General features: G+C 38.3%; 1 protein-coding gene across 1 annotated transcript; it reads left to right on the forward strand.

Annotated features, from left to right (window-relative positions):
• Nucleotides 1-10,655: 10,655 nt before the first annotated feature.
• Nucleotides 10,656-12,350, forward strand: LOC103678092 (olfactory receptor 52M1-like). Its single transcript, XM_008707397.2, has one exon. The coding sequence runs from the start codon at nt 11,397-11,399 to the stop codon at nt 12,348-12,350; it is 954 nt and encodes a 317-aa protein (XP_008705619.2). The 5' UTR covers nt 10,656-11,396.
• Nucleotides 12,351-21,646: the final 9,296 nt, after the last annotated feature.

Consider the following 21,646-nt stretch of genomic DNA (forward strand, 5'->3'; position numbering starts at 1 on the left):
CACTGATTTGTACTCAACATAACTTTTGTAATCATTAACCAAAGTAGTCCTTATAATTTGATAGGCTGCCAACTTCAATTTGGGCTTTAAAGGAGTTAAATTGTTACTAAAATGCAAAACCAGAGTGTGGAGAAATGGGATCACTGTGATTGTTCAATATCTGAGGCAATTCTGAAGTTTCTATCTACAACTAATTAGGAATTATACTGAGGCCAAATAGCCCCCAGGAGGGGACTCCTTCCGAGGTCTTTCTTAGGGAAGGCATTGAAAGACAAAGTTCAAGGGTACATTTCCCAGTGTATGCAAGCTTTCAGCTAGGTTGACAAATGACTTTCCTGGTAATAGAGTGAGTTCTTTGGGTAAATGGGCAAAAAGTCTCATGGGCATCCATGGAGTAACTTGTGGACTGAATGTGTCTCTTCCCACCCAAATATTATAAAGCCCTAGGATGGCTACTTGGAGATGGGCCCTCCACAAATTGATTATGGTTAAGTGAGGTTGTAAGGGTAGGGCCCTGATCCCATAGAATTAGTGTCCTTAGACACCAGAGAGCTCTCACTTTCTTTTCATGTACATACAACCAAAGAAAGGCCATATGAAGACATAGCAAAGAAGTGGTGGCCTAAAATCCAGGAAAGCCCTTACCATAGGTCAACCATGCTGATACCATGATCAGACTTCTAGCCTGCAAAACTGAGAATTTTTTTAAAGATTTTATTTATTTGACAGAGTGTGCACAAGCTGGGGGAATGGCAGAGGGAGAGGACCCTGGGATCATGACCTGAGGTGAAGGCAGATGCTTAACCCACTGAGCCATCCAGGCACCCCAAGAACTGAGAATTTTTAAGCTAAATGTTAGTCTGCAGTATTTTGTTATGGCAGCCTGGGAATACTGATTCATTTTATTTCTGGCTATTAATGATCATTTGGTAACCACCTCTCCTCCAAACTATAACTTCCCCCCTCATTGCAGTTATCTTGTACTTGCTTCATCATTTGTCTTTAGATGTGTGGAAGATGGATAAAGCTGTTCAACATTTGTGGTTTCCTTAGGAGCTATACTCAATTCCAGAGAGCAGTGTGATTGAAGGGAAATAGAATGATTTTTAAAATATCTAGGAAGTAGATGAGGCTTGGTAAGAACTCAGGAGTGAATAAATTGTACTGCATTCTGTCCAGAAAGATCTCAGAACTTTTCATAGTCTCACCCAAGGAGATGTCTGGTGGGGAGATGGATTCCTTCTCTAGTAATCAGTCGTGCCTGTCCTTTATTAGAAGTACTAAAGGAGTTATACACATTCCAAAGTTGAATTATGCCAACCCTAGCTTATGTCTCACTTTTCCAAAATTCTAAGGGTCCATTAAATATCATGCCCTCTCCATACCCACAAAATTCAGGGTCAGCAATGAGATCCCCCCTTCCATTCCTGACTTTTAGTATTTGTCTCTTTTTCCCTGAGTCTTAACTAAAGACGGGTCAATGGTTCTTTTTAAATGAACTAGTCTGTGGTCTTATTTTTTTCCTCTGACTTCTCTGTTTTCTTTCATGGATAGCCATTCCAACCTTTATTTCCTTGCTTTGGCTTGCTTTCGGTTTGGTTTGCTCTTGTTATAGTTTAAGATGGAAGCCTAGATTCTTCACTTGAGATCTTTCTCCCTTATACTTAGGCACTTAAAACTATACATTTCCTTCACAGCACTGCTTTAGCTCCATCCCATAAATTTTGATAGGTTATGTTTTCATTTTCATTCAGTTTAAAATGTTTTCTAATTCACTTAGGACTTTTTTTCTATGAGCCATGGATTATTCAGAAGTTTAATTTACACATATATATTTGCACTTTCCTGAATGTTGATTTCTAACTTAATTCCATTGTTATTAGAGAAGATATAGTTTCGGTCCTAAATTTATTGACTTGTTTTACGGAATACCATGTGGTTTATCCTGGAGAACGTTCCATGCATGATTGGAAAGATGTGTATTCTACTGTAATTGTAGTGTTCTATTAATGTCAACTACCTTGATTTGGTTGATGGTATTCAAATTTTCTATATCCTCACTAATTATATAAATTGAATATTATTGAAATTTCCAACTATTTTTCCCTTCAATTCAGTTTTTCCCCCCTACATTTTGCTGCTCTGTTAGGTGTATACATAATATACATAAATAGGTCAATAAGTGAGGAAGACATAACCGTTGTCATGAAATTTCCCTTGTTTCTAATGCTCTTCATTCTTTTTTACATGCTTGATTTACTCTCTGGTATCCTTTTCTTTCAGCCTGAAGACAACCTTTATAATTAAACTCCACTAGCAATGAATCTCTCCATTCATCTGGGAATGTCTTTTTTTTTTCCTCCATTTTTAAAGAATAGTTTGGAGATTTCTTGGTTGACAGTGTTCTTTCTCTCAGCACTTAGACAGCAGTTTTTAATTGAAATTTAAGTTTACATATTACGTCATAGTGAACAACATGTTGATACATTTATATGCTTCGCTATGACTGCCATTGTAGTGATAACTATTTCTATCATATCACATAATTTCTTCAGTGGTTGGAATAATTAAGATCCAGTCTCTTAGCAGCTTTGATCATAATACAATATTGTCCATATTCACTACTGTGCATTAGATATCTAGGACTTATTTACTACTCTTTGAAAGTTTGTACCTTTTTAAACACCCATCTAATCTACTCCACCACCACCCCATTCTCTGGTAACTACCAAACTATATTGTACTGTTTTCATGGGTGTAGGTTTTTTCGAGTCCACGTATCATATATAGTGTTTTTCTCTTTCTGAGTTGCCTCACTGAGAATAATGTCCTCAAGATCCATTCATATTGTTACAAATGCCAGGATGTTCTCCTTTCTCATGGCTGAATAATATTCCTGTGTGTATGCGTATCACACCTTTATCCATTCATCCATTGATAGGCACTTAATCCGTCTCCATTATCTTGGCTATTGTTAATAATTCTGTAGTAAACATGGGAATATATGCATCTCTGTTATCCTGTTTTCATTTACTTTGTGTGTGTACACCCAGAAGTAGAATTGCTGGATCATATAGATCTATCTTTAACCATTTCAGGAAACTCCATACTGTGTGTCCTATTTTGTTGTAGTTACTTTTTAATCACATACCTGTTCTAGAGCCCAGGTATCTCGCCATCCTAATCTATTTTCTTATGACACATTTAACCCATTATTCAACAGTGGTATACAAAATATACCAAAAACTTTGTTCAGTTCTGAAAGACAGAAGATTCTTCCTTCCCTAATGCTACAATAAGATAACTTACTATAGTGTTATCCAAAGTAGGGACAAATAAATCACTCTAGACCTGTACAAGGATTCCATCAATGAAAGAGCTGATCTAGGGCTAATGGATGATACTCAGAGAAGCAGATTTTCACCCATGGTGCAGAGAAGAGAACATGTCCCTGAGCCACACAGAATGTGTTCCAATGGTGGCTCACTCTCATCCTCAGTATCTTCTCCACCCCCCCTTCCTTGGGAAAATAGTCTTACCGTACTTCTTCTCATGTGATAGGAGTTTCATATACTAGGAGTGATATCTTTCTGCTTGATACTTAGCATTCATAAATGCCTCATAAGAGTTGACTGAAGAATAAATACCTCATAGCAGTCAGAGAGAATGTTATAAACCATGAAACCATAAAAAGAAATTCTGCCACTTGACAACATGGATGGACCTTTATGGCTTTATGCTAAGTGAAATAAGTCAGACAGAGAAAGGCAAATACTATATGATCTCACTTCTATATGGAATCTAAAAGGCCAAACTCCTAGCAACAGTAAAGTGGTGTTTGCCAGCAACTGGAGGTTGAAGGAAATGAGATGGTTATCAAAGGATTCAAACTTTGGGTTGTAAAAATAGGTTCTGTGGATCACCTGTATAACATGGTAACTGTAGTTAACAATATCCTGTACTTGAAAGTTGCTAAGCACGTTGATCTTAAATGTATTTACCATCAAAAAATGGTAATCATGTCAGGTGATGGATGTGTTAACTAATCTTACTGTGGCAAATATCTGAAAATACACGTGTACCAAATCATCACATTATACACCTTAAGTCACACAAATGTAATATGTCAGTTAGATCTCAAACCTGGTGAGGGGAGGTGTGGGGGAAGAACTTTAAAATCAGATTTGATTCCTCTCTCCTACATCCAAATTTCTATCTCCTTCCAGTTTTTGCCTAAGATGTTAACAATTATTTAATTTGAATCTTCACCAAGGAGACCATCCTCTCCTGAACTACTTAGGAATCTTAATGCGTGTTAAAGGAGATACTTCCCAGAGATGGTTGGAAAATTAAATCTAGAGCTGGATGGGAAAAAAAAAATCAAAGTTTTGTTAACATTTAGAAAATGAACAATCAACTTTGTACTTTCATAATGGCACCTGAGTACTAGAGAGGAGAATAATAAGAGGGTAAGTAAGAGCCAATAAGGCAAGTGAAGAGGTTGAAATAAGAGTTCAGGGCCTGACAGTAATGATATGGTAAGAAATAAAGAAAAAGAACATTGTGGAGAGAACATTGTGTGGAGAAATTAGGAAATCTTGAGCATTCTCATAATCAAGATGGGATGTCATAAATTACTAACAGTGATTGTAAAAGTACCTTCTTGTGTATACATATTACAACTTTCTATAGAAACTTCTCATTAAATGTGTAGATTGCTTTGGATAATACAGACATTTTAACAATATTCTTCCAATCCATGAGCATGGAATGTTTTTTCCATTTGTGTCAGTTTTTTTTCATGTTTATTGTTTTCAGAATATAGGTCTTTTACCTCTTTGGTTAGGTTTATTCCTAGGTATGTTATGGGTTTTGGTGCAATTGTAGACAGGATCAATTTCTTGATTTCTCTGCTGCTTCATTATTGGTATATAGAAGTGCAACAGATTTCTGCACATTGATTTTTATATCCTGCAACTTTACTGAATTTGTATATTAGTTCTAGCAGTTTTTTGGTGGAGTCCTTTGGGTTTTCTATGGAGAGTAATCCTGTTGTCTGTGAATAGTAAGTTTGACTTCTTCCTTGCCAGTGTGGATACCCTTATTTCCTGTTGTCTGATTGCTGAGGCTAAGACTTCCAGTACTACATTCAATAACAATGGTTAGAGTGGATAATCCCAGTCTTGTTCCTGACTGTAGAGGAAAAGCTCTGTTTTTCCCCATTGAGGATTGCATTAGTTGTGGGTCTTTTGTATATGGCCTTTATAATGTTGCGATATGTTCCCTCTATCCCTACTCTGTTGAAGGTTTTTAATCAAGAATGGATGCTGTATTTTGTCAAAAGCTTTTTCTGCATCTATTGAGAGGATCATTGGTTCTTATTCTCTTATTAATGTGTATCATGTTAATCAATTCATGAATATTGAACCACTCTTGCAGCCCACAAATAAATCCCACTTGATTGTGGTAAATGATTCTTTTAATGTACTGTTGGATTTGATTTCCTAGTATTTTGAGAATTTTTGCATCCATGTTGATCAGGGATATTGGCCTGTAATTCTCCTTTTAGTGAGGTCTTTGGTTTTGGAATCAAGATAATGCTGGCCTCATAGAATAAGTTTGGAAATTTTCCATTTCTATTTGTTGGAACAGCTTGGTAAGAATAGGTATTAACTCTTTAAATATTTGGTAGAATTTCCCTGGGAAGCCATATGGCCCTGGACTTTTGTTTGTTGGGAAATTTTTTTATTACTGCTTCAATTTCTTTGCTGGCTGTGGGTCTGTTCAGGTTTTCTATCCCTTCCTGTTCCAGTTGTGGTAGTTCTTATGTTTCTAGTAATTTATCCATTTCTTCCAGATTGCCCAATTTGTTAGCATATAATTTTTCAAAATATTCTCTCATAGTTATTTGTATTTCTATGGTATTTGTTGTGATCTCCCCTCTCTCGTTCATGATTTTATTTATTTGGGCCATTACTCTTTTTGATCAGTCTGACTAGGGGCTTATCAATTTTATTCTTTCAAGGAATCAACTCCTACTTTCATTGTTCTGTTGTCCAACAGCATTCTTACAGAGCTAGAACAAACAATCCTAAAATTTTTAGAAAACCAAAAAGGACCCTGAATAGCCAAAGTAACCTTGAAAAAGAAAAACAAAGAAGCTGGGGGCATCACAATTCTGAACTTCAAGCTATATATATTACAGAGCTCTAGTCATCAAGACAGTATGATACTGGCACAAAAACAGACACATAGATCAATGAAACAATACAAAACCCAGAAATGAACCCACGACTATGTGGTCAACTAATCTTCAACAAAGCAGGCAAGAATATTCAATAGAAAAAAGACAGTCTCTTCAACAAATGGTGTTGAAAACTGGACAGCCTCATACAGAAGAATGAAATTGGACCACTTTTTACACCATACACAAAAATAAATTCAAAATGGATGAAAGACCTAACTATGGGACAGGAATCCTTCAAAATCCTAGAGAACACGGGCAACAACCTCTTTGACATTGGCCATAGCAACTTCTTGCTAGACCCATCTCCAAGATAAAAAGCTTCTTCGCAGTGAAGGAAACAATCATTAAAACTAAAAGGCAACTTTTGTAATGGGAAAAGAGGTTTCTCACATGGCATATATAATAAAGGGTTAGAATCCAAAATCTATAAAGAGCTTATCAAACTCAACACCCAAAGAACAACCCAGTTAAGAAATGAGCAAAAAACATGAATAGATATTTTTCCAAAGACCTGCAGATGGCTAACAGACACATGAAAAGATACTCAACATCACTCATCAGGGAACTACAAATCAAAACTACAATGAAACACTATCTCACACCTGTCAGAATGGCTAAATTTAACAACACAGGAAACAACAGGGGTTGGCAAGGATGCAGAAAAAAGGGAACCCTCGTACACTATTGGTGGGAATGCAAACTGGTACAACCATTCTGGAAAACAGTATGGAAGTTCCACAAAAAGTTAAAAATAGAACTACCCTATGATCCAGCAATTGTATTACTAGGTTTTTACCCAAAAGATACAAAAATACAGATTTGAAGGGATACATGTACCCCAGTGTTTATAGCAGCATTATCAACAATAGCTAAATCATGGAAAGAGCTCAAATGTCCGTCTACTAATGAATGGATAAAGGGGTGTGTGTGTGTGTGTGTGTGTGTGTGTGTGTGTGTACACATAATGAGATATTATTCAGCTCTCAAAAAAAATGAAATCGTGCCATTTGCAACAACATGAATGGAGCTAGAGTATACATATTATGCTAAGTGAAATAAGTCAGAGAAAGACCATTTGATTTCACTCATGTGGAATTTAAGAAACAACAGGTGAACATGGGGGAAAGAGAGACAAACCATGAAAGGGACTCTTAACTATAGAGAAGAAACTGAGGGTTGGTGGAGGTGAGGCGGGCAGGGGGATAGGCTAAATGGGTGGCGGGTATTAAAGACTCTTGTGATGAACACTGGGTGTTACATGTAAGTGATGAATCACTAAATCCTCCTGAAACTAATATTACCCTATATGTTAACTAGAATTTAAATAAAAACTTGAAACAGAGAACATTTTCAACTTTGCCATATTTTCTGAAATCATTAAATCATTCTCCCCACTTCATTTAAGAATATTATGTGGTAGAAAAAACGGGGAAAGAAACTGTTCAAAATAAATTGGCCACAAATTATTTAAATACAGAAAAATATTCAACTGTAGAAATAAAAACAAAAAAAATAAAAAGGTTTTGCTTTGCTCATCTATAAAAATGGATATTTCAAAAATTACTGAAGGGCAATGTAGCAAATGAACTCATGTGACACTGGGTTAAACATAAACTGGAAGAATGCTTTTGGAAAGCAGTTTAACAACAGGATTCATTTGGCCTGCACAATGGTCAGTAATCTACCTTCTGGAATCCTATCCTGAGGTTGAACAGAAAAAAATATTGACAACTGTACCACTTGGCGTATAAAAACTGAAACAAGCCCATACTCTGGGAAGTGAAAAAGTAACCACACATTGTATGGAAACACATTGTAATTTGTGATTACAAATCTGGGTTTTGTTTGTGGGTTTTTTTTTAAGATTTTTTTGAGAGAGAGAATATGAGCAGGTGGGGGAGTAGACAGAGGGAGAAGCAGGGAGCCCAACAAGGGGCTCAATCCCAGGACCTCTGGTATCATGACCTGAGCTGAAGGCAGACACTTAACCAGCTGAGCTACCCAGGTGCCCCACAAATCTTGTTTATAAGCAAACATTTAAAAAAAAAAAAAAGCAGAGGGAAAATTACAATGTTGGTGAAATATACATAGTATATAAACTCTAGGCATAGCTTAGATTTTTTTTTAAATAAGATAAGCAATAACTTAAGTATCCATATGGATTGTATCAACATCTAGTGGTTTTCCACCCTTCTTTTGTGAACTTTCTCCCAGTGTCCCCCTTGGAGTCTTTAAAATACCTCAGGCTTGGGGGTTGCGTAGTCAGAGACCTGGAGCCAGTCAAGAACCCCAGACAGGAGAGTAGAGGTTAAGTCTATAATCTCTTCCTAGGAGTGGAGTGGGATTAGGAGTTGAAGACTACTCCCAAGGCAGGATAACTGAAGATCCAGAGGGAAGGGCACAGGTTTCTTTGTACAGCCCTTGGGAAATAACTGGCTATTTTCAGCACCTGGATAAAGAGGACACAGGACAAAATAGTGAAGAGATCAGGGCTGTGGCCTCCCCTTGACTCTAAACAAATTTGCCCAAGCATCCAGACAAGAGGCGACCCCTGTAAGGAACAAAGCCTAGAGCTCTGTGGACAGCACTCCCAATGGGTAAGTACATTCCAGAGAGGGGGTCAAAGTCATTGGGAGCAAACTCCAAGTTCCAGAAACTACATTTGTCTTCTGGTTCAACCAGGGCTTATCTTTTTTTCTGGGTCTAGTCAAAAGTAGAATAAATAGAGCACAGTTTGGCCTGGGTTATGAAGAAAAAGGAGACACCCCAAGGCAAGAGCCTCATTGCCTAATACTGCCAATCAAGACACAAGAGGAAAAATTAGACTGTTCTAGCCTTATTGGGCCTCCGGTCTATTGCCCCACAGTCAGACAACCTTCTCTCCTGAGTTGATCCTTGTACCATCAGCAGGTCTCTTCAACTGACTATACCCATGCTTAAAAAGCTACTGTAGAAATTACTTAAAAATAAAATCTTTACAAAAAAAGATCAGAATAAAAAGCTACTTATATAGTTAGGAAAGAAGGGTATAGAGTCACCAAGGTCCTATGGAAACAGTACTATGTGTCTGTGTTCTGTGGAAGAGGGCAAACAGAGGGGAGGAATAAGTGAGGGAACATAGTGCCTATTTCAGAGGCCAGGCTTCCTAACACTTCACCTTCTGCATGCTCACACACACGCACACATTTATAAATAGTTCATTTAATACATGAAGCAACTCTACAGTAGCTATTACTTCCTTCATTTCACACACTAGGAAACAGGATTGAAAGCAGAGGCAGAGAGTACACACTCCCTAAATCAGAGCCAGAAACAGCAGTTACTATTTGAACCTAAGTCTATCTTGCTGCTAACCCATATTTATTTTGCCATAACAAAACCTGTTTCTCAGGAGCCTCGGGCCTACCAAGATGCTTCTTATAGGACTTGCAGACACTGGTCACCAGGGTCCAGGTGGGGAAGCCTTTATGCAGGCTGACACAGAAAATGTTTCTCTGGAATGTTCTAAGTGAAGTGACACAATTCCAGTGCTACAACCTAGTTCAAACTGCCCCTTAAGATGCCAGTTATCATGGTGGATTTTATTTTTTATATATATTCATACTCTGCTTATCCCAGCCCAAAATTTGGGTCTGGCACAAATTAGTTAGAAATCTCGGTTTAAGTCCAACCTATGAACATTAATTCCTTTTGTGATAAGAAACCTACCTTACATTAAGTAATCGAGCCTCTTTCTGCTGTGGATTGGTGGTCTATCAAAATATTTTTAGACAACACTTCATTCTCCTTGGTGTGAGATAAAATTGCATATTTATTAGCATTTCCCTTAAATCTCTGTCCCATCTCTATAATTCCTAGAATTTTGGGACCTCCTCAAAGATGTCCCATATAACAGAAAAACATAGGAAACTATGCCAATTTGCAGAATCTAAAGTTCAGATCTGCTCCCCATAGTGAACAGTAAGAATTAAGGGAGAGAAAGTTGCTGCCATGTGCCAAGAACCTCATACAAATTTCATTTGTTCTTTATAATTATACTTTGTAGTTGATATTCTCCCCCTCTTTTATATGGAGAAAAATGAGAGATCAAGAGGTTAGGCTTTTGCCCAGAGTAAGATAAAGGTCTGGGATAGGAAATCTGGTTTGTTAGGTGGCAAATCTTGTGCCGTGAGCTGCCTCTGTGGTGTGGCCTCCAGGACGTCTTTCCCTTTCCTGTCTGTCCAGTAAATCCACAGAAGCTCACATTTGAGCTCTGAGGAGATGACTTCACATGTGACCACTTACTGGCATATTAAAGTACTTAACTCACCAACTTCAGCAATTCTGTGAGTTAATGTGACAAGAACACTTGTAGAACATTTTAAAGTTCACAAAACTCATTTTTCTTTTCAGCATCTAATCAATGGCTGACCAAGAAGTAAGCAAACTTGTAAAAACTTATGTTAGGGGCTAGAATTAGGAATCCCTGAGGTTACATAGGGCCATTTTTTATGTTTATTTGCCATGGAAATGTCTAAAATATAAATAGCAATTATAAGAATATTTGAAATGTGTATGGGCTTGTTTGAGACCACTGGGAATTTAGTAACTACTCACCCACTCTGGTATAGACTACAGATCCCAAAGAAGGCTTTGTAGAGGGGTAAAATCTGGGATGGGCTTTGAAGAATGAGGGAAATTTGCCTGGGTAAAGACCAAAAAGGTGGTGAAACCTCTCAGCAAAAACATGGCTGTGTGAAGAAAGCCACCAGGGTGAGGATGTGGAGCCTGAGACTGACTATTGCTGAGAATCTGATGGGAAACAACAGGTTGGCAATGCTAAGACAGGGCAGGACCTGAATTAAATTCTGTGCTCTTGGGGTGCCTGGGTGGCTCAGCCAGTTAAGCATCTGCCTTCAGCTCAGTCCTGGGATCATGACCTGAGCCAAAGGCAGACATTTAACCGACTGAGCCACCTAGGCACCCCACAGTTTCTTTAATAAAATCTGTAATATATCAAGTAGACATTCAGAATTCTTTATTTATAGGTTCCACCAATTGCATGGGATGAAAATAAGAATCTAGTAGTCTACAGTTATCAGAGACAAGATCTCTCATAAGAGTAACAATCTAAGTGCTCCTATCTCCTGGATACTCCACTGCCTGAAACATGTTTGTGTCTACTAATGCCTGCTTGGTGCCTAGTTCTTTCTGGCTTACTGGCATTCCAGGTCTGCAATCCCTGCACATCTGGCTCTCCATTCCCTTCAGCTCGATGTACCTGGTGGCTGTAGTGGGGAATGTGACCATCCTAGCAGTGATAAAAGTGGAACGCAGCCTACACCAACCCATGTACTTCTTCCTATGTATGTTGGCTGTCATTGACTTGGTCCTGTCAACCTCTACCATGCCCAAACTGCTAGCCATCTTCTGGTTTGGTGCCCACAACATTGACCTGGATGCCTGCTTGACCCAGATGTTCTTCATCCACTGCTTTGCCACTGTTGAGTCAGGAATCTTCCTTGCCATGGCTTTTGACCGCTATGTGGCCATTTGTGACCCATTACGCCACACCTTGGTGCTCACTCATGCAGCAGTGTGTCGTTTGGGCCTGGCTGCCCTCCTCCGTGGAGTACTCTACATTGGACCCCTGCCCCTGATGATTCGCCTGAGGCTGCCTCTTTACCGGACCCAAATCATTGCCCATTCCTATTGTGAACACATGGCCATAGTTACTTTGGCATGTGGTGACACAACAGTCAACAACTTATATGGAATGGGAATTGGCTTCCTGGTATTGATCCTGGATTCATTAGCTATCACTGCCTCCTATGTGATGATTTTCAGGGCTGTAATGGGGTTGGCTACCCCTGAGGCTAGGCTTAAAACCCTAGGGACATGTAGTTCTCACATTTGTGCTATTCTTGTCTTCTATATCCCCATTGCTGTTTCTTCTCTCACTCACCGCTTTGGCCATCATGTGCCTCCCCATATCCATATCCTTTTGGCCAACTTTTACCTCCTCATCCCACCCATCCTCAACCCAGTTGTCTATGCTGTCCGCACCAAACAGATTCGAGAGAGGCTTCTCCACATTCTCAAGGCAGGCACTCAACCCAAGTGACCGTTCTGCATCTGTGGGGCATGCAGATAATGATGACAGGAAAAGACTCTGACTGGGGAAGCCACCCATGCAATAGGTCTTACCTGAGGTGCAGCAATAAAAGTCTAAGAAGAATGCTAGAATATATTCTACTTGACTGTGGATTTTCTCAAAGTGGAGAGAAGAATATCTGAATGGGGAAATCAGGGTAAATTTTTATACAGTATCCTTTTTCATATTTGACATAAAATTAATTGCAAGGCCACAGAAGTAGGATTATTTCTTTGACATTTTTGATAAATGATTTCTAGTTTCTCTTTGAGAATGTTTTGCACAATTTGTAGAAGATAAAATTATACTCTAACATCTTCTTGAAGACAGTTTACAAATTGTTAGTAAAGACTGGGAAAAACTCAAGTACATTGGCAAGCTTTTCCAATCTTTTTGGCTTGCCCCAGAAAAGACCTTTCATTGAGGATGATGGCAAAATGAAGGTGAGAAAACTTAATCTAATAGAACTTGGACTGGGACCTTCCTGCCCACGAGAGTTAAAGTTCTCAAGTCAGGGTATTACCCCATTTAAATAAATGGAAAGAAATATCCCACATTTCCTCTCAATAATTAACTGGGAGCAGGGAGGAGGAGACAGAAGGAAGTAGGAGATTTTGTTTTGGAGATCCAGAAATGGTCACGAAGTACAGTAGCCACACTGAAATAATAAAATGTCAAAGAGAGAAGAAAGTGAGAGTGTGATTCCTGACATGAAAGGAGTTGGATAGAGAATAGAGTAAAAGTGATGAGATTAAGTGGAGACGCAGTAGTAGATACAAACCTTGAAATAACTTCAGATCTTTTTGGAAAATTCTTGGTTCATACTTATTTTGTTATGATTTGACCCTTTTTATTTATTGATCATAGAAGTTCTGTAACAAGATGATTACTTCAGGTTAGAAACCTACAAAAATTTTGTAGTAGTGCATGAAAAATAAAGCAACTACTCCTAATTCCAGTGATTCAGAATTATGGTATATCCATTTTAGTTCTAAAACATTTTAGGCTTCAAATCTAAAATCCTCATTTAACTTCAGTTTACAAACCATTACAAAATCTAAGGTGCCTTACCTTAGGTTAAAAAAAATCTTCATATTTTGAAAGTGTAATCTAAAGAAGCCAATGGTTAAGCCAGAGTAGTATTCAAGCCTCATATCATCCAAAAGAATGTTTAAAGGAAAACACATTTGGAACCAGCTAGGGATTTAAGCTAAACTTTAGAAAAAAGTTTGTGATATTTTATTTCCTCAGAATCCTATACCTGAAACTAAGGTTAGTTGGGGCATATTAATTTTTCCCTGTTTTGGGATGTTATTTCCCCTTCTCCTTATCAAGGACTCTAGAGTCCAGTGCCAAACCCAAGTTCACTTATTTTAGAAAGGTTATGTTCTATGAACATAAATTTTGGTGCCAATTATAATCCTCCTACTGATGTTTTTATTTTTGGTTTTTTTTTTATTAGGAGTGGATGAAAGGATACTATAGAAGCCCCAGAGTTAAAAGTTTTATAGAATTATCTCCTGACCATAGCCCTGGACTTTGGAGAAAATAAAGAAAAATGTTCAAATCCATCAGTGGCACTAACGCTGAAGGGAATGACAAGGAACCTTTTTCATGGGATAGTTCTTTGGCATATTGCCTAAAGTCCATGATTTATACTACATAAAGCAGAGAGTGTATACGGAGATTCAAGGCTTTTATCCTGGGCTTTTATTCTGTGCTTGAATTGCATTTAGTAGGGTTACTACTAAGAACTTTCTAGCCAAATAACCTCAGATATACCCCCAGTATGGTGTTTCTAGATGATCATCTGGGTGTACCACAGACCAAAACCAAATACCAACCATCTCCATCTTCATCCCCCTATGTCACTGAATGATTGGGAGTAAAGAGGAGAAATACCATGTGGACATGTGTTCCCACTCCATCCAGGGACAGCCACCCATGACAACACCCAGAACTATCAGACTTAGGGTATAAGTTTAGTTACAGTAGGGCATTTAATCGTATTGTCAACCATAGTCATGTCTGGGCTCTTTCATGAACTTTCATGAAGGGGCTAAGCTCAGAAGAAGATGGAAGGGAATGTACCCTGGTGAATGCAGCATGGGGACATGACAAGTCCAATAACTGAACATCTTATTCCAAAGCCAATATCTCATTTCTCCTCACACAAATGACTATTTTTTAAACGTTTAAATTCAATTTAACATATACTGTATTAGTTTCAGAGGTAGAGTTCTGTGATTCATCAGTTGCATACAACACCCAGTGCTCATTACTTTAAGTCCCCTCCTTAATACCCATCACCCAGTTACCCCATCCTCCCACCCACTTCCCTTCCAGCAACCCAGTTTGTTCCCTGTAGTTAAGAGTCTATTATGGTTTGCCTCCCTCTCTGTTTTCCTCTTTATTTTTCCTTCTTTTCCCCTATGTTCATCTGTTTTGTTTCTTAAATTCCACATATGAATGAAATCATATGGTATTTCTTTCTCCGACTTACTTCACTTAGCATAATAAACAAAACCCTCTAGTTCATGTATATATATCTCCCCCATTTTCTTTATCCATTCATCTGTTGATGGATATCTAGGCTCTTTGCATATTTTGGTGATTGTGGACATTGCTGCTATAAACATTGGGGTGTATGTGCCCCTTCAAATCTCTTCTTTTTCTCTCATCCACACTCAAGGTGGGAATAAAATACCGTCAGCACCTCTTGGGTCTGCAAGTAAGTCTTGATGGAGAAAGTGAAGATTGGGGTAAAGTTGAGGGAGGGAGCATCCTTATAATTATTTGTAAATTGTCATGTGACACAAGTGGTTAAGAACTTGGGCTCTGGATTTAGGTAAAGGGCAGAGATGGATCTGAACCAGTAACTGTCAGACTTTGGATGTGTTCACAATCTAAGCCTCAGTTTCCTTTTCTTAAAAATGAAAATAGTGATAGTAGCTTCTCTTGGGTTTATTATAAGGATGTAATGAGATAATGAATCTAAAGTGTCTGCATAATTTCTGGCACATAAATGAAAAAAACTTGCCTTTTAATAATAATAGTATTTTATTGTGCGCTGAAAGGCCCAGGAAAGAAATAACTGAAACAAGTTCCTGGAAAGCTATAGAATATCTGCAATTGTTTCTCACTGATGAATGTACCAACGTCAACTCTAGAAAACTCTGTTCTTTGCTTCTCTGCAGAAAGTCGTATCAACAGAGCCAGCTTTCCTCTGGTCTCCTTAGCTGGGGGAGCCCATTCATGTTCATCTGAGGATTTTCAACTAGTAACACTCATTTATTTAGTCTTGGGATGGTAAAAGACCAAATACCTCTAAACATCTCCTGTATAACAAGTAAAAAAAAATCCATAGTCACAGGCTCAGTTGTACAAAAATGTCACTTCAGATTTTCCCCTGCATCATCCACAATGGAGCTTAGAGTAAAAATTAAAATCATATTGAGCTATAGAACTTAGTCAATTCCAATTTGTAGTTTAGTCTGATACAGGTTTTAAAAGTCCCCTGGAAGTTTTTCTGTCACCTTCTTCCTTGTGTTAAGTTTAAAATTGCACTAGGGAAGCTTTTTTTTTTTATTTATTTTTTATTTTTTACATTGTTTTCTTTTTTTTTATAATAATATTTTTTTATTATGTTAGTCACCATACAGTACATCCCTGGTTTTTTATTTAAAAAAAAGGGGGGGGGGACACCTGGGTGGCTCCGTCATTGAGCGCCTGCCTTCAGCTCAGGGCGTGATCCCAGAGTCCTGGGATCGAGCCCCACATCAGGCTCCTCCGCTGGGAGCCCGCTTCTTCCTCTCCCTCTGCCCCTGCCTGTGTTCCCTCTCTCGCTGGCTGTCTCTATCTCTGTCAAATAAATAAATAAAATCTTAAATAAATAAATAAATAAATAAATAATAAATAAATAAATAAAAAAGCTTCATGTATTTTGGCTTTCTAAAATCCTTATAAAATTCTCCATTGTATAGGTAAATATTAATAATCAGTTAACAGTTATTAATTATATAATTATAGAATAAATAATTACATAATTTACATGATATGTAATTAATAAAATATTAAAATTATTAAACATATATTTTTTTAAAAAATAAAATAAAATTGCACTAGGGAATGGGTATGTTCCTATAAGTTTGCCACCACGGCAATCACATAGGAGAGGGCCATCTCCTTCCTTATTCCTCACCTGTCCTCTGACCCCAAATACATCCTGTGCTGTATTTATTATGCTTCTTCACATTGTGACTGTGGGGATGACCATCTCCTACTAGCTTCACTATTACTGTTGACCCACTGAGATTGTAATCATATCCCCACAGGACTCTGGCAGGGATTGTCTCCTCTGTATCCTTCTAATTCTCATCCCTTCACCCCAGTAGCAGGGCTGTGTGCAAACTAGCCAGAGTGATCACTCTTACTTTCTTTCAGCCAACCTCTTTGTCTCACTTGCCTCGAGAGTGGTTAGGATCCACTTCCACACCATTCTGAGCCTTGGGAGTCTCAGCTAATGGAGTAGGAGGCATAGTTCCAATCAATATCCTTCCTCCTGCCGGGCACACAGGGTCTTTGTGCCTAACCTAATCTAAATCCAGAAAGAAAAACCAGTTCTGCCAGATCAGATACCCTTATAAATCTTCCATCTTTCTGGATCAAGCCTTTTGAACTTAAAAGCCAAGAATCTTGTGTCCTGCCAAAAAGGCATAGTAGAAAGCCCTGGCTCTCCTGATATTCTTCTAAGACTGGATTCTAGAATTGAGAATTCTAGAATTGAGCTTGAGAAGTGACTCTGCAAAATCTCTAGAATAAAAGCCTAAGAGCTAATGGTCTATACTTCTGGAAATCTTGCCTGACCAGCACAGATCTCCTCCTTGGGGGGACAATATGGTTGTTAACTTTTATCATCAACAATGAGGGAAACCAACTCACTTGCTCACTGGATTCAAATGGAACCAACACCAGCCATGTATAAAATTTATTATGTTGCTCTCAATTGGGTAAGAATCTTGACATGGACTCCTTTTCAAGGAATATTTTCTGGTCCAGTCCTGATTTGTTAAAGTTGGATGGATATGAAAACAATTGAGTTGAGACCTAATCATTCAAGGGATATAAGCATCTCACTGTGTGCTACAAGCAAATTAGATAAACAAATGTATAATATAGTTAAATAGGCAGGTAGGTTTTCACTCAGGAGCTAATGTTGTTCTCAATTTGATTAGTCCAAGATTTCTCAGACGTATCTAATGTTAGGGCATTGTACTGTGTCTTCCTGGCCAAGCTGGAACTGTTTCCCAGAACTCCTTTCCCTGTGAGGTTCCTGGTTAAGGCTGGCTGGAGGGCCCATGTCTGTGAGATTGGAACGCAGAAGTGAAACAGCAACCATTATTTTCTAAAGGTGTGTAGAGTGCTAGGTGTTGCTGTAACTCCTCCTTTTTGTCCCTGATCTGTGGGCTCAGCTTGTGGGCATGGAATAGCAGCTAAGCTCAAAATTCCTTCATCTCCTGCCACATCACCTTCCATTTCTACAGATCCTGGGCCAAGTATGTGTTCAGCTCCGTGGTGAAAGGCAGCTTGGGAGATGTTTATCTTTACTGTCTACTCTTATAATCCACATCCAGGTTTTCTTCCTGAGTGTATAGGGCCATTTCAGACACATAGTCTTCCATTATAGTTTGCCAGCTCCCCTAATTGCTAAAGCTCTAATCCTTATAATCAATCCCTTATTCCATATCATTCATTGTTGTTCTGCCTCCCTGATCAAACCATAACTGATACATCAGGTTTCTCTGTTTATCCACCTTCATCCAGTCTAAGGCAGGAAGGAAAATCCATAGTCAGCACTACTCTATGTACCTTTTTAAGTACAGGTAGAAACTCTCCAACAATTTATTTTGTCTTTTTGACCATTCCTGTTGGCAATAAGAATTTATTTGTAGGGTTAGGATGCTCACTAATAGACAAATGTTTTACTCGGGGACTAGTATAAAAAGTTACAAGCTAAGATAAAAGTTAAACAGACTTGGGACATGAGTTATTGCACCACAGGGCTCTGGGGAAAGGATCTATGGCTTTAAGATATTTCCTATACTTGAGAGATTACAAGGCTACAACTAGAAGGAAGCAGTAGCATGCCACTTAAAATAGGATTTAGTGTCACACAACTATCATTTGTTAAACATCTTTTTTTGTGTGGCAGATACGAATCTGAGTATATAGGTTACTTTATGTAGGTTAACTAATTAAATCCTCAAGCCCTCCGATATAGATACTACACTATTTTGAAAGTGAGGCAACTGGCTTTGGATAAGTCATTTAATTTCATGAAGGCTCACTGACCTGGGTTTAAAACTTGGTTCCACCAGTGGGTCTGAGATCTGCTTTCACCAGCATGCTATCACTGTACTACCACTCCCTCTGCTGGGCCATCTTCTGCTGAGATGAATAAATAACCAAGAAAGAAGAATCATCCGATGGAGTGATTTTGTTTAATCAGAGGTCCAGCTGGCTGCTGTAGGTTAAGGCAAGTGCCTCAAAGTAGATCACGTTCACTTACTGTCATCTGTTTCCAGACAGTTCAGCTTCAAATAATTCTATTTTGAATCATGGATCAACAGAAAAGATACTATTCCTGTTCCTGTCTTAACTCTCCTCAGAAGTTCTTCCTAGAGTTAAATGACAAATTTATGAACATTAGCTTGTTTTAAGGCTTCTAGGCCCCAACCAAGAATCTACTGGTACAGGTAATTCTTCCATAGTTTCTTATTCAGGCACACCCTCTGTTGAGTGCCTCATTATCTTTAAAGGCCCTTTCTGGGTTAACGATATAGTCTTACATAAGAGAAATATCTTCTCATCTGGCAGGCTTCCCCAATCTGAATCTTCCCAAGCCTCCCTAAACTTGTAAGCTTCTGAGTTAACTTTGTGTGAAAATAATGTTCTATAAAATCAAGCTATACCATTTTATGACTATTTTAAAAAACATATATAGTAGAACACCAATGGCTTTATTACCTTGAATGAGATTTTTACCTACTAATTTGGGAATTTTGTTGGCATCTATAAAATAAGATTTTAGCAAATGACCCCTAAGCTCTTTTAGTAGGTCCTAAATTGAAAAAACAGTCTGTTTACCAAGGGAGGACAGGAATGGAACCTTTTACATGCCTGTGAGCACCAGATTTGGGAGCAATATTCCATTAAGGATCTTGCAGCAGACTCAATTTCCTGTGACTGAATGAGGATAGAAACTTCCATTTCTCATGATTCAGGATCCAAACATCTTTCTTCCATTCATATAACTACACACTCCTTTCCTGTGATGATATTGCTGATAATGGCAGAAGCTTAAAGGAAGGCCAACCAAAGTCAGAAGACTGGAAGAAGCAAGGTGTCAGTCATCAAATAGACTGTACTTCGACTCCAAACGAATTCTTGGGCGAAACTTTGAACAGTCATCAAAACACCAAGCTGTAAAAACCAATGGTGTACTATATGCTGGCTAACTGAACATAATAAAAAAAAAATTTTTTTTTAAACAAGCTTTAAGCAGATGAGAGGACAGAATTAGGGCAGAATGGGCTGTTACAAATTGGGTGCTGAAGAGACCGTGGTTCTAGCTCCTAGCATTTAAGTTTCTTTGATGTAAGTCTATCACACTGCCCTATTGTTCTGATCCTGTAATTCAAGAGTACAAAAATGCCACCCATAATATATTTAAGGCATCAACAAATGTTTGGGTAGATGGATAAATGAATGAATTTATGAATGCATGAATTCTTTTAAGTTCAGATGGATGAGATGATCAAATTACATATCATCTAGGTATTTTATAACTTGATACAATTAAGATGTTACTGTCTTAAGTCTTTAGGAAAAAACCTTAAGGTCACAGCCAGCTGTCTGTTATAGCCCAAGCCAAGTACTAACAATGGACTTAGCAATCATTATTCAGGATCAACTATTTTCACATTTATCTATGAGCTGACATTGCCATCCACATATTAGTTCCTCAGCTAGTGCTTAACATCATTAGGGGTTGAGGCTGGTAAAATCACAATACACTCCTGAAGTGGAAGCTAAGGTATTTGATTTGCATTTCTAGAATGAAAACAGGTCCATTCAAATCCTGCCCATTCTGGAAGTTTCAAGTCAAACGCTTCAGGTCTGCATATGTGCTTTAGAGAAGAGATTCTCCAACTTCTTGTAAGTGAACTCCTTAACGGCATAAAGAGATACATAATTTTTCAAAATCAAGTTAATATCTAGAATTTTTGTCATCTACTTCAAATATATAATTCCTGGATTACATTAAAAATTGGCATTTTATTTATTTTTTAATATGTTAGTCACCACACAGTACATCATTAGGTTTTGATGTACGGTTGCGTGATTCATTGTTTGCATATAACACCCAGTACTCCATGCAATACATGCCCTCCTTAATACCCATCACTGGCCTATCCCAATCCCCCACCCCCCTCCCCTCTGAAGCCCTGTTTGTTTCCCAGAGTCCACAATCTCTCGTGGTTCATTCCCCCTTCTATTTACCCCCCCCTTCATTCTTCCCTTCCTTCTCCTACCGATCTCGCTGATATTTCTTATGTTCCATAAATGAGTGAAACCATATGATAATTGTCTTTCTCTGCTTGACTTATTTCACTTAGCATAATCTCCTCCAGCCCCGTCCCTGTTGCTGCAAATGTTGGGTGATCCTTCTTTCTGATAGTTGAGTAATATTCCATTGTATATTGGCATTTTAAAATAAAACTGATATATCAAACTTTTAAATGTGTTCAGTGTTATAAAAAAAACTTTGATACCCATCTGTTTAAAATAAGGATAAGATCTCCTTTAACAGTCAAACTTTACATCATCCTCCTTTCTCTGTCAATTATTGCATTTGTCTTGAAAAAAGTGCTTTTACAGTTCCAGTGTCACAAAAAAGCTTCAGAACTAAGGAGGGACACAAAGCCAGGACCAACCAACCACATTCTCAGAGGGAGATCTCAGCATTACAGGAATTCATCTACCAAAAGTGACTAGACATCTTGCAAACTGGAATCCGACCCAAGGGAGAGCTCCTCAGATCCCTGGACCTGAGTCATGTCATTTGTGGAGGTGACACTACAGTGAGGGTAGCAACTAGGACCAGACTGAAGCATCAAGGACCATTCTTCAGTCTGGCCTAGTAAGGTTGGTCTCTCTGTCTCTCACTCACTTCCCAAACACAGGCGGGCAAGGATCTCTTCAAA

This window comes from Ursus maritimus, unplaced genomic scaffold (genome assembly GCF_017311325.1).
Source record: "Ursus maritimus isolate PB19 unplaced genomic scaffold, ASM1731132v1 scaffold_16, whole genome shotgun sequence".
Lineage (NCBI taxonomy): Eukaryota > Metazoa > Chordata > Mammalia > Carnivora > Ursidae > Ursus > Ursus maritimus.

Excerpts from the sequence above, each read along its gene's own strand:
- LOC103678092 (XM_008707397.2), top strand. The coding sequence starts at position 11,397 with ATGTTTGTGTCTACTAATGCCTGCTTGGTGCCTAGTTCTTTCTGGCTT.